Genomic DNA, 14478 nt, shown 5'->3' with positions numbered 1-14478 from the left:
TTTATTTTGGGAAAAAAAGTGTGTGGATCCAAGTAGAGCTCTCTTGTTTTTATACAATATTTATGATCTTTTGCTAAGAAATATCTAAAATATTTTAATGTTATTATTATTATTGATTTATTATTGTATTATTAAATATTTTATATTAAAATATTTTTTGTTTGGACATATAAAAATCTTTTTCATCTGGGCCAATTAAAAATTCCTTAGTCTAAAATTTCATTCATAATGGTCTTAAAAAGTCTTACATTTAACTTGGTGACACCTGTAGAAACCCTGATTTAAAGTATGTCAAAAAAACGTGGATGCCCTCAATTTTAAATATGCTGAATGAAATGGACACCAAAATAATTAATTATTATAAAACATTGTACAGTTTTCTAAACCAGTGGTTCCCAACCTTTTTCTGTGTGTGTGTGTGTGTTTGTGTAATATTAATATATAGTAATATGTATAGAAAATATGAATTAATCAGTTTTAACTTGTCTTGGCCTTCACTAAAACCAAAATTTAGGTAGGCTTTGTCATATTGTCTAATCTTTTTCTTCGCCTCTGAAGAATCAATGCATTTACGTTTGTCTGCCATTTTTGTTTTGATTTTGCCTTTACGACACGTTGACAAGCAGATTGCGCGAGTGAGCAAAATTTAAATAATTATTTAAAGTTATTTATTTTAATTATTTTCACTATTATGTTGGAATTTTAAACATGTGTTTAGTTTTTTTTTGGTACTTAAATACATATATAATAGTAGGGCTGCTCGATTTTGCCAGAAACTGAAAGCAAGACGTGCCTTTTAAGGGACTATTTCATATGCATTTATTAATCATTCTTACCGTTCAATGAACGCAAACTGTTGTAGTTTATTAAGGAGGCAAACTCCTCAATGCACCACAGCTGTGCCTTTTGCAAACCTCCTAATTCCTGCAGCACGAGGACTTTATGACTGTTTATGAGCGTCAGAATTGGCGGATCTGTTCGGCAAAATATTTGATTGTGTGACACTGCATCCCAAACGACTAAAACAACATAATTAGAGAAGTCTCCACTGTGCTGAGCGAGAGCACTTCTCTACTGAACAGTGCATCATCGATGATGTAAGCGTGCCCTGGCCTGAATGGGGGACAAGCGTGCTTTGGCCTAGTTCAAAGCAACTGTACATAGTGTGAGTATGCTCTCAGATTGTATTAAACTAGGCTTCAGAAGAGTGATAGGTCAGAGGCGAGTAAACTCTGTCGGAGAGAAGAAAGCCAAACGTAAGTAGATCTTTAAAATGGCAGGATGTCCGCGTTTTAATTACTCTTGTGAATAACATCTCTACAGTAAAAACCTATGCACCCAAAGAGCATTATTTCAATATTGCATTTGTTTTTAAGTTGTTGTTTTCTGTCACTGTAACACAGAAAGGCCTTTGTCCCGCCCTTATGTTTCACGCAAACCTAGACAAGGTCGACTGAGATTGGTCACTTTTCATGTCAGTCAAATCATCGCTTCGAAATCCTGGTATATTTTATATTGGTATATTGAGAACCACTGCAAAACTAATTCAACCTCGTACCCATGAGTTCATACCACAACAGCTAAGCCAAGGCCAGTGACGTTTCCACTGTCACTTCCGGGGCTTAATTGGGCCAAAGCGGGGTTTCTTGGGGCCAGCGGCCAGCCTTTTTCGGCCCGCCGAATACCTTTGGCCAAGGAGGGCCAGCTGGGGCTTCGGGGCGGAGTGAAAGGAGAGGCGGGCAGTTTTCTGATCACACATGAGTACATGCGAAGAAATAAGGGAAAGAAAACATCTAGCCTTATAGTCTGGGGTCATTTTGCCTATGATCACCCTTATGTTTCCCTTTTAAATGTAAGGCTGCTGCATAAAATAATAAAGTAGTTTTAATTTATAGTGACGTTCTTTGCTGCGTCCTCCTGTTTCAATAACGCATAATATTAAAGACACAGCAGACAGTAAAAGTTTTCGAGAGTTTTTGTCAAGTTTAAAATGTTTGTTTGTGCCCGTTTAGATGCCTGTATGTGTGTGTGAGACCGGGCAAGAGCGCTCCTTCACAGCTCTGTTATGCCGCGAGTTGCTTTTTTCTTTCTTTATTTTGGAGATAATACACAATATAAATACAACAGAAAGACATAAAACTTAACAAATTACGTAAAGTATTTGGATGCGATGATATTACTCAAATCACGCAAACAGAGTATTGTTTCGGTGAGTGAAAGCAGAATCTAGCCTACACCTTTTTTTCTGTCACTCAGTCCTGCGCAGCGCTCGCTGCTTTAAGCGCATCGGGGGAAAGTCCAAACACAAAATGTGTTCTATATCCTCAAACAACTTTTTATGTTTTTTATATGACGTGGTTACATTTATAAATGAAACTTTAAATGAAGAGCTTTAGTGAATAGCTGCTGAACGCAACAAATATGGCTATATTTTAATAGGCTACTCGCTCTTGTGCTGTAAAACACTTAACACGACGTCTATCAAAACGAGGATGTTATAAAATACATGCCATATCGAGTTATAAAGGAGAATTTCTGTGGCTTTATATTATGGATGTGTGCGCTCTCTATGTTGGTTCCCTCTGTTAGTGGCGAGAGCACTTGATGCACAATGCCAACAGTCGGTCGGCGAGTAAACAAATGTAATGAATGGAAATACACAGGTCTGTACGTATAGACATTTCATGTACTGCTGTACAGTAACGTGTCATTTGTTTGTTTCGGTTTTCTTAATTTTAATGATTTCGTTTTGTGATGATTCTATGGTGTGCTTTATCTGCCTGTCCTGATTCCCGCTGAAGTGGGCGGGTTGTGTGACGTTTGATTCGCGGACGTTCTGTGGGCGGTGTTTGCGTGACGCGCTGTGAGCTACTAGCCCAACAGTGGAAACGCGACATGATTTCGGCCTCATTTCTAAACCTCCCGGGCTATTTGCCCGGCCCGATTAAAGCCCTGGCTCGCACTGGCCGATAGTGGAAATGCGGCTAATGTCCTTGTCCCCAAAAAAGATAGCAGTATGAGGTTCTGTGTGGACTATCGTAAAGTGAACTCTATCACAGAAAGAGATGGAATCCCTCTCTGGTGCTGTCATCTTCTCCACGATTGATCTCAACAGTGGGTACTGGCAGGTAACTATGAAGCCTGGAAGTGAATCCAAGACTGCGTTCATTGCTCTTGGGCCTATACCACTTTAAATTTATGCTCTTTGGACTTTAAAATGACACAGCAACATTCCAGCAATTAATGGAGTCTGTCCTAGGAGAGTTGCGGGGAAAAATGTGTTTTATGTATATTGATGACATCATCATATACTCCCCCTCAGTCACCCAACACTTTAAAGATCTTCAAAGTGTCATCACCTGGTTACACAAAGCTGGTCTGATCATTAACCTGAAGAAAAGTAAATTCTGCCAACATAAATTAGCAGGGGGAGTTAGGCCAGGGGTTTTCAAACTGTGGGGCGCCAGCGCTTGTTAAGGGGGGAGCGAGAAACTGAGGTGTGCACTCGAGTAAATATGATGTTTTTTTATGTACACAAGAGTCAATCTGATTAGTCCCGCAGCTAACTATCAAGCACGAGGCACCTTTTGTAGTTAATGCGATTGCGTAAAACATATACAAAAAATGGACCTGTGGCTTTTCAAAATGAATGACGGTGAAGATAACACTGGTAAATCGTCTGACAAAAAAGATGACGAGTGCCCTTCTGAAGCATTAAAGCAATAGGATGACCAAACCTCCGCATCAACGGGGATCTCCACACCGAGAGGATTAACGTTCACTGCAAAAACCAAAGGCCTGTGTGCATCAAAGCAACGGAAGTATGATAAACAGTACATACAATACGATTAATAACGAACCATGTCCACAATGTGTTGTGTGTTCAGAGGTCCTTGCAAATGACTGTTTAAAACCTGTGAAACTGGTGCGTCACTTACAGAAGAAACATCCGATGTCAAAAGATAAGCCTGTCAACTTTTTTCGATGTAAAGAATTAGCATTAAGAGGACAAAAACAAACGATGACCAATCAACACAAGGAGGTTAGATGGCTCTCCACAGGCAAAATCCTGCAGCGTATTTTTTCATTGCATGACGAACTGAGGATTTTTCTAATTGATTTTGGATCTTCCTTTAGGAGTCGTTTTACTGACACTAAGTGGCTCACAGATTGTACATACCTGTCTGACATATTTGATTGGCTTAATTCGCTTAATTTGTCCCTTCAAGGCCTGTGTTCAAACCTACTAACAATGTCTGATGAAATTGTGGGCTTTGTGAAGAAACTGGAGCGATGGAGAGGGCAGGTGGATGCAAGAAAATCTAGAAATGTTCCTGACCTTGGATGAATTTAACAAAGAAAATGTGTTTAACCGAGATACTACTAAAACGGAAATCACTCTACATCTGCCATCTCTGTCTGCACATTTCAATAGGTATTTTTCTGAGCAGCATAATTGGAACCAAGTTTACAAAGCGCTGGATGCCCTTCTGCACCTTTCAAGTGACCGTACTTTGAAGACACTGTTCGACTCAACCACACTCAGAATTCTGGCTGGCAGTGGATACAGAATATGCTGAACTTTCGGAACTTGAAATTGATGTACTCTTGCCTTTTGCTTCAACTTGGCTCTGCGAAGCAGCATTTTCTGTGTGTACGTACATCAAAAACAGACTCATGTATCACACTGAATCAGGTAAGCTACATGTTTATGATTCAGTGTAATTATTATATGCACTTTAAACGCAGCAAATAATATGGGAGTGATGTTTACACATGCTTTATAATTTTGGCTCGCTGGACAAAAAGGGAGGGGGCGCGAGTGAAATTGGCCAAACTTGGGGGGGCGTGTGTCCTAAAAGTTTGAAAACCCCTGCTAGAGGCTATCGAAAAGTGGAGACATTTCCTGGAGCCAAAACTCTTCATTATTGTCACTGATCATTCCACTCTTCAGTGGGTCATGAACTCCACGAAGACCACCTCACGTTTAATCCGCTGGCCCCTTCGTCTTCAAAAATTTGACTTTGTGGTTGAGTACAGAAAGGGAACACTGAATGAAGCACCAGGTGCTTTTATCTTGCATTCATCCCTTACCTGGTTGTAGTGTATTCAGCTATAAAAGAACTAGTATTTCCCATCACCATTGCAGAAATCTGGGAAGAGCAACACAAAGAACCAGATATAATCAAGATATTGCAGAACCTAGTAGATAAAGATTCTACTATGCATGAGCAGTTTAGGTTATTTTATGACAAGTTATATCATTGTTTCCTGTTGAAAGATAAACTCAAACACTACAGAATATAAATATATATATATATATATATATATATATATATATATATATATATATATATATATATATATATATATATATATATATATACACATGCCACCCTTATCCCAAATCTCCTCCAACACTACCACGCACATCCATTAAGTGGACACTTGGGTATTTACAAAACTTGCCAAAGAATACATCTCATTGCTTTCTGCCCTGCAATGTGGACATCTGTAAAAACGTACGTGAAAAGGTGTGTGATGTCTTTTCACTTTTCAGCTTTTGATGAGAGTTTTTAAGACTTAATAAAAAACTAATGTTTTATTTATTTCTTTCAGACCGCATTGAAGAGAATGAGGGGAGTAAAGAGGAGAAACATGTCAAAACTGAGGAAAAAAATATTTTTTTGAAAAGGAGAAACAAGAATCGTTTCACCTGTACTCAGTGTGGAAAGAGTTTGGCAAACAAAAGCAAACTTAAGATTCACATGATGATCCACACTGGAGAGAAACCATTCACATGCACTCAGTGTGGGAAGAGTTTTGACTGCTCATCACACCTTAATCGACACATGAGGATCCACACTGGAGAGAAACCATTTGCATGCACTCAGTGTGGGAAGAGTTTTAACTGCTCATCACACCTTAATCAACACATGATGATCCACACTGGAGAGAAACCATTCACATGCACTCAGTGTAGGAAGAGTTTTTACTGCTCATTCTCCCTTAATCGACACATGAGGATCCACACTGGAGAGAAACCATTTGCATGCACTCAGTGTGGGAAGAGTTTTACCTGCTCATCACACCTTAATCAACACATGATGATCCACACTGGAGAGAAACCATTTACTTGCACTCAGTGTGGGAAGAGTTTCAGCCAATCATCATCTCTTAATCAACATGTGAGGATCCACACTGGAGAGAAACCATTCACATGCACTCAGTGTGGGAAGAGTTTTTACCGCTCATTCTTCCTTAATCAACACATGAGGATCCACACTGGAGAGAAACCATTCGCATGCACTCAGTGTGGGAAGAGTTTCAGCCTATCAACATCCCTTAATTACCACATGAAGATCCACACTGAAGAGAGACCATTCACATGCACTCAGTGTGGGAAGAGTTTTATCCGGTCATCATACCTTAATCTACACATGAGGATACACACAGGAGAGAAACCATTCACATGCAGTCAGTGTGGCAGAAGTTTTATCCAATCATCACACCTTAATCAACACATGAGGATCCACACTGGAGAGAAACCATTCGCATGCACTCAGTGTGGGAAGAGTTTCAGCCTATCATCATCCCTTAATTACCACATGAGGATCCACACTGATGATAGACCATTCACATGCACTCGGTGTGGGAAGAGTTTTACCCGCTCATCACACCTTAATCAACACATGAAGAAAAACCATTCAAATGCACTCAGTGTAGGAAGCGTTTTTACTGCTCATTCTCCCTTAGTCGACACATGAGGATCCTGTGGTCACACTGGACTTTTCTCGCTATAGACTTCCATTCAGATGCACGTGAATGCGTCAGACCGGAAATGCAAGTTCGTGCCTCAAGTTTCGCAGTTCATTGCCTTGCAGAGTTCAAGCTTGGTGAATTCTGACCTGCAAAATTGCATAACTTGACTGTGTGAGACCTATCGAAGATCAAAACATGACCTCTCTGGACTAGGGCTGTAACGATACACCAAACCCACGATTCGGTTCGTATCACGATTTTTGACCCACGATTCGGTTCGTATCACGATTTTTTTTTTTTTTTTTTTCGTGTGGGGTGGGCAAAAAAAAGATTTTTAAAACTATTTTTTATTAAATAACATTTGAAAAATCTTTATAAACTAAACATCAAAGAACAATATTAACTATGCAAATTATTAACAATATAAATAGCCATATATAAAATAAATAAATAGCCAAAGCTATATCACTTCTGTTTTCTTTGTAACAAAATACTGTTGAAAAACCAAACAGAACTAAACTCCATTGTGTAGATGGTTCAAGCATGTTGAAAATTCTTTTTCAATCAAGTTCTCTTACATAGAAAAAGTAAATTAAATAGCTACTAGGGATGCTCATTTTGTTAATTTTGCTAACCGACAACATTAATCGGTTATTACCAGTTAACTGGTCAGATTACTGTTAATTTTATATTAAACAAATTGACGTGTCTATTTTTTGTCTGACACATTAAATATTGCATTTTAAAATACTGATTTATTTTTATATGTTAGAATATTAATAGCGGAACAGAACAACAGAGCATTTCCACGCACCTGCAGTGTTTAGCACAGAAGAGCAGAATAATCTAATTAAATAAATAGGACTGCCCTAAATTATTTTCACTTAAATAATTAATTTATATTACAAAACGACAATACTGACTGATTCTTTTTAATAACCGGCATAGGCTTTTTTTTCCAATCATATGTTTTTTTCTTCCGTCAAAGAAAAATCGCAGACTTCCTCAAATTGCCCGCTTTACGGAAAATATGCATTTATTTAAAGCTCCGCTGTTATTATTATAATCACAAAACCTTTTACATTTTAATAGAAATCATTATTTTAAAGATTATGTTCTGATATAGCCTATGCTTTCCTCTCTCTCCCTCGCGGTTCAAGTGCGCGCGCTGCGTGATGAAAAGACAGCAACAATGCGCTCATATGTAGACTTTTTGTAAACAGTTTTGTTGTTTAAATATGATATTGCATTAATCTGCGTACATGCTTTATAAGCTGTAAAATAAAAAGTAAAGCCTATTTGTTGCGTTCATTACGCAGATCCAGGTCAACATAAGCGCTGGTTAAGCATCAACAGGTCTGTATCAAACAGCAATATTCTTCTTCCATTTTGCTTCTTTGGCAAATGTGTCTGTAGGCACGGGTTACACGTTATGGTACCGCAAATTAAGTATGCCTTGCAGTTAAACAAGGGGCGAAAACGAGGCGCACCTCACTGCCTTTATGTTGACAAGGAAAAAAGAAGAGGCGCGGTCCTCTTATGAAACGACTGAATCAGCAGGGTATCGATTGTGCAAAAGTGTTGCTGTCTGTCTTGTTACAATAGTAATATTTAATACTATTGTGATATTCAAGATTTGTACATTCATACAGCTCTGGATAACTTAAAACAGCGATTAGACCTTCAGAGCGGCGTTAATGCGTCCTGAAGTAAATCGAAACGGCTATAAACTCCAGCAAGATAGAGTGATTATATGCAGAGCCATATACCTTTATCTCTAAATAAAGTATAACTATAGAAACTGTGTTCATCTTAACTGAAAGCTTCGTCGTGTTTTCTGACCTCACACATCGCGCACCTGTCAGTCAGCACTCTCGAAGGTTCAAACAGAAATCGCACAGCACGGATACAGAAAAGTTTGCACTGTTACCTGACATTTGGTGAACGCCCATCCCTCTCTGCGCAGCCACATTAACAGTGTGAGCAAATCATCGTATATGCGGTGAAAATCCAGCCGCTTTGACAGCATTGGCAATGTTTCTGGCGTTGTCGGTTGTCAAGCGGGGTTAAGTTGGTTTTGTTTTTGATATTCCTGACACATTCAGACAGTCCCTTACTAAGAGCTCCGTGCGAGCTCTCCCGGCTAAATATTGCGAGGGCTTAAACGGAGCAGTGCTTGTAATGTCGAACGAAAAAAAGTGTTAATTAGCTCAACTTTTGCAGGCAGGCGTGACGTTATTGGAAAGGTATCACGGGGTGTGTCGCGATTCTCCCTTATCACACCGCGACACAGGATCGTAGATCTGAGTTTCGCGATTTCGATTTTATATCGTGTATCGTTACAGCCCTACTCTGGACAGTTAGTAAAATATAGACCAATCGCTTGCTTTTTAAATGTCTGATCATCTTGTTTAATCCGGCTCCTTTTCACAGCGCTGTACAACAGAATTTTGCATGCTCAAATTCTAGTGTGACCGCAGCTTCGATGTGGGATGAGTTTCAGCAGCTCCTCAGACCTTTATTAAACACATGAAGACCCACACTGGACAGAAACCATTCACATCTACTCAGTGTGGGAAGAGTTTTAACCAATCACCAAACCTTAATGAACACATGAAGATCCACACTGGTGTGAAAGAGTATATGTGCTTTGAGTGTGAGAAGACTTTTATTACAGCTCCAAAAACTGCACCAGACGATTCACACTGGAGAGATCGTACAAGTGTTCAAACTGTGACAAGGTTTAATCAGTTAATGCATCTCAAAACACAAAAGAGGATTCAAATGTGCCGCGCTCCTTGCATTTATGTAAACACATTGATGGCGGCTGAGAGAAGAACAGTTTCATAAACATCTGGCAAACAGCACCTCTGTAGCTTGAAATCTTGTCTACTCCACTCTCTAGTGTATTCATGTAGCTAGTGTTGTTTTGGATGATGTTCTCTGTTTGACTCCCTGAATGAGAAATCCAGGTTGGAGTATGTGGTAAATCGTGATTGGATGCCTGCATTACTCATCAATGGCTATATAAAAGTTGTTGTGCCAGCTACCTCAGGACGCTGTGGCTACTCAGGAGTCCTCATGTCAAGACCTGCAATCTCATTGACTCTTTCACATTATGGTTTTGTTTTGCATTACTTATATCATGTAATTAAAATGTTGTTGTGATTATATCCTAAGTTCTTTATCTTCATTAGTATCCCTAGACATTAGTTGGTTGCTTTGATTGATTGTTCTATGAGTTACATTTTATAATAAATCATTTGCATTCAGGTTATTTTGTTGGCTCATCTCTCTTTTGTGCTGCGACTCAAACAAGCGAGTCATAACACTTTGTAAAATGTAAAATGTTGTATCCAAGATCTTGTCCTTTCAGTCATGACCATGGGTGACAGTAGGTACTTAGATTACCTTTCGTCTCAGCTCCTTCACCACAACAGACAATCACATCAACTCCATTACCAGCCGGCAGCTAGCTCTCTGCAACTCTCACATGGCCGCCCACTGAAGCACTGGGCCTGGTCAGTACCTGGATGGGAGACCACATGGGAAATCTAGGTTGCTGCTAAGTGGTGTTAGTGAGGCCAGCAGGGGGCGCCCAACCTGCGGTCTGTGTGGGTCCTAATGCCCCAGTATAGTGACGGGGATGCTATACTGCTCAGTGAGCATCGTCTTTCGGATGAGATGTTAAACCGAGGTCCCGTGTGTGGTCGTTAGGATGTTTAGGGATGTTAGGGTTTAACCCTGGCATCCTGTCCATCATGGGCTCCTAACCATCCAATTCAATTTGCTTAATCTCTGTCTCCTCTCCACCAATCAGCTGGTGTGTGGTGTGCGGGCTGGTGCAAAATGGCTGCTGTCGCGTCATCCAGGTGGATGAAGTGGTGGAGGAGATCCCCCCCATTGTGTAAAGCGCTTTGAGTGCCCAGAAATGTTATTTTTTCAATCAGGAATTATTATTATTATTACTGCTGCCGCTGCACTGATCCATCTTTAAATCTCATATTACATTCCTCATGGCAAAAATAATCAGATACTCTATTTGGGGTAAGGACTCTCTGCCAAACTGGAAGTGGCCACTGTTTTCCATTCAAGCATTATGGTTTCTGACTTAGAGGTGCTGTTTCTTTCTCTGCCATATCACACTCAGCAGCAAACTGTCCCACTGCATGCTGAAGGTCCATGTCCAGAGTACCCGTGGGGTCTTAAAAGCATTGAAAAAGTCTTAAATTTGATAATCTCAAATTAAGGCGTTATAGCTTTGAATTTGGTATACAACGTCTTGAATTTTGTTACAAAGGTCTTAATTTTATGCATTTTTTTTTGCTATTCCTAGGATTAAGTTCAGAACGTAACAAAATGAACTGCTACTAATGTAGGCTATTTTAAAATTAATGCAGCGTAACGTTGAGTGCACCTCTACCTCCATGTCATAGCAGAAATCGCGAAAGTGTGTGCACCCGTCATATGGTTACTTGAGGTGAGGTACAGAACAAGATAGTCACTAGCCCAGTTTGTCGGCTAAAATGGGAAAGTGTCGCTGTGGCCAAGGAATCTGAATTGAGTTTGGGTTAAGCCTGTGCCAGGAAATGACCGCGACGCCTACTGCTGTTGATGCCGGAAATCTTTTAAGCTAACGTTAGAGACAATGGATGTTACGGCCCTGGACTCCCATATGGGGGGTTGCCAAACACACCGTGTGTATTACTGCTTGTCAGCGCCAACCACCTATTGTGCAGTTCTGTGCACCGGACGCCTCTTCGGTTACTGAAACAGCTTTACCGATCAATAACAAAGAAGTTTCTACATTAGAAGAATGACATTTTCTTCTTCCTGTTTTACGGTGGTCGATAACAAAGTTTTTGATGCGTTACTGCCACCTCTTGCTCTGGTTGGTGATGTAGCCAAACAATCATTGGGCTGACACGAGAAACTTGCTTGATTAAAAGATGGCTGAGAGAGATTAGATTAGGGTGTAATTCATTAATGAAAAGTTGTAAAAAATATATACAATATAATGCTTATTGCAGAGTATTTCCCTTTACTATAAATAACTTTAGTATTTTATTTGTGTAACACCTGGTTTTATTGGATTTTTAGTTTTTGCTGTTATATAACATAATTTGTTTCTGTTTGGTACAACATAATATTTACAGTAAACAACTGAACTGAATCATTTTTCATTGACAGTTTTATTAATCACTAAGATATGATTGACTTGGATTTAAGTTGCTTCGATTTAAATATGAATATTGTAAAATTAGCTTGGGTGTAGCTACACTACTTTTGCCAAGGAGTTTTTAGCTTAGCTTGCTACATTTCCAAGAGGTAAGCTTTTAGTCTAGTTAAGCTGGCAATCTGGCTTTAAAAAAGGCCATTCAACTGAGACTGCCCTGCTCTCTGTTGTGGAGGATCTCAGACTGGCTAAAGCAGACTCTAAATCATCAGTCCTCATCTTGCTGGATTTGTCAGCTGCTTTTGACACTGTAAACCACCAGATCCTGGTATCTACGCTTGAGTCACTGGGCGTTGCGGGCATGGTTCAGATCTTACCTCTCTGACAGGTCATTCAGGGTGTCTTGGAGGGGAGAGGTGTCCAACCTACAGCATCTAAACAGTGGGGTATCTCAAGGCTCTGTTCTTGGGCCACTTCTCTTCTCCATCTACACAACATCTTTAGGACCAATCATCCAGAAACATGGATTTTCCTACCACTGCTATGCTGATGATACCCAGCTATACCTCTCTTTTCACCCTGATGATTCCTCGGTTCCAGCTCGCATTTTCAGCCACCCACCTGAATGTTTGGCCACAAAATACACCAAACTGGATTTCAAAGAATCTCAGCAGATGTTTTCTGTTAATCACATCTCCATGGTGCTCATTTAAGTTTCTTTGGTCTTGTCCAGTACTGCCTCTGGGGACAGTTTTCTGTATGACTTTCCTTTGTTAGCTTCCTTTACTTTAGTTGCCTCTATCTGTCAGATTCAGGCTGCCATCAATAAAATAATTACATCATTAATAACAATGTTTGTCCTAGTTGAGACAGTGAATAAGTGAAATTTTATTTTATCTATTTTGTAATGTAATAATGTACACTTAACGTAAATATTTTCTACATTTTGAAAACTACTGTTTTATTACATGTAAAAGCAGTGCATTCAAACTATTACTTTTGTATAACATGTCTTTATTGAGTATTGAACCCAAAACTTACCCTAGACAGGCTTAGGGAAAAAAAAAATAATAAAAAAAATAATAAAAAAATGCAAATAAATAAAATAATAAATTACACATATACATATACACATAAAAATATAATAAATAAATAAATAAAAATAAAATCAAGCACCAATTAACATCCCACAACTTCAGACTTCCGAAGCTTCTTCAATATCTCCGTTTTTTACAAAGTTCAAAAACAATTCCCAGATGTCACAAAATTCAGAGGATTTTATTCTTATTATATATGTGAGCTTTTCAAGAGCTAAGCATGTTATAAGGTTTCTCAACCAAAATCCAATGGAGGGGTGATTAACTTTTTTTCCAGCTTAAAGCAATACAACGCCTTGCTTGTATTAAACATAAATCAATCAATTTTCTTTCTTTAGTACACAAGGCACAACTGTCTTCACTGTAAAAAATTGCTGTTAAAAAAAGGTCAGATTCTATGGTAAAATAATGTTTTTTCACTAAAACAGTAATATTCTGTTAAAAACAGTGCTTCGAGAAAGTAACCAACTGCAGAAAACTGTGAGCTAACAGAGTTCAGATTCGATGTTTTGAAGTCTGTGTTTGAAATCACACTTTGTGTCCTTGTTCACTATTTCATACACTAGTTCACTAATATAGTTCACCTGACAGAGTTAATGAACACTAATGAGTGAATTCAGACACTGATGAACACCTGCTGTTAATAATTACAATTACTGAAGAAAATAAACAAGAAACACAAACAGTGACTTGAGTTACAACATTAAATAAAATCAAATAAAATAAAACAGCTTCAGTCTCAGCAGAGGATCATTAAACAACTCCACAAACAACAGCAGACACAGACTTATTACTGACTGATTTGACTTCCATACTATTCTCATTGAGATCCAACAGAAATTAAGGTGTTTTTTGTGTCACCATAATGGAGTGAGGGGCTGGTTTAGTTGGGCTCTTCACCCTTGAACTTATTAATTCAGACTCTCCAATTACTATAATAAGGAGTTAACTAAATGCTTGTATTATAGTAATCAAGTTGGAAAGTCAATAAATAGAGAAATCTATTTGCCTGAAATTAGTTCTGATAAATGTTTTGGTATAAATCTGGAAGAAGGGCCTCATGTAATAGATTTTATGCCTAGTTGCAGGTATTAATTTAATTAATGAGAAGTAGAAACAGAAAAGATACCTCCGTAATTACTTAACAGTTAAGAAATAACATACAAAAACAGTTCAGTTATGACAAATACACACTCAGACCTCATGAATCTGACCTTGTATCTCAACAATGGTAACATCTCAAATGTTTCATGCTGCAATGCATGCTGGGAGTGGCACTGTACAAATATCCCAGCATGCATTGCGGTATAAATAAATGTTGTATAATGGTCTCACAGTTTTCTTTATTTGTGTTTGATTCTGCTGTTGTTTATGTTTAGACTTTCAGTTGCCTGTTTGTGAGTTAAACTGGTAATTATGTTAGTTGTCACCATTATTGAGGTT

General features: G+C 38.7%; 1 protein-coding gene across 8 annotated transcripts in view; it reads left to right on the top strand.

The window, feature by feature from the left end:
• LOC103910797 (uncharacterized) overlaps positions 1 to 14478 on the top strand; it is a 1018570-nt gene that overhangs the window by 3974 nt on the left and 1000118 nt on the right. For 2 of the 8 annotated variants that reach the window (XM_073948663.1, XM_068220342.2), the window contains one exon: positions 5620 to 10039. The exons of 5 other annotated variants lie outside the window; for them this stretch is intronic. In XM_073948663.1, coding sequence (XP_073804764.1) covers positions 5620 to 6767 — 1148 coding nt within the window. In that variant the 3' untranslated portion in view covers positions 6768 to 10039. Of the gene's footprint in view, positions 1 to 4435; positions 4697 to 5619; positions 10040 to 14478 lie in introns of those variants that run through there. One more of the 8 variants, XM_073948664.1, reaches the window with a different exon arrangement.

The sequence above is a fragment of the Danio rerio genome, chromosome 4 (assembly GCF_049306965.1).
Source record: "Danio rerio strain Tuebingen ecotype United States chromosome 4, GRCz12tu, whole genome shotgun sequence".
NCBI classification, from domain to species: domain Eukaryota; kingdom Metazoa; phylum Chordata; class Actinopteri; order Cypriniformes; family Danionidae; genus Danio; species Danio rerio.
Note: the sequence above shows the minus strand (reverse complement) of the source record. Positions and strands in the feature narration are given on the sequence as shown.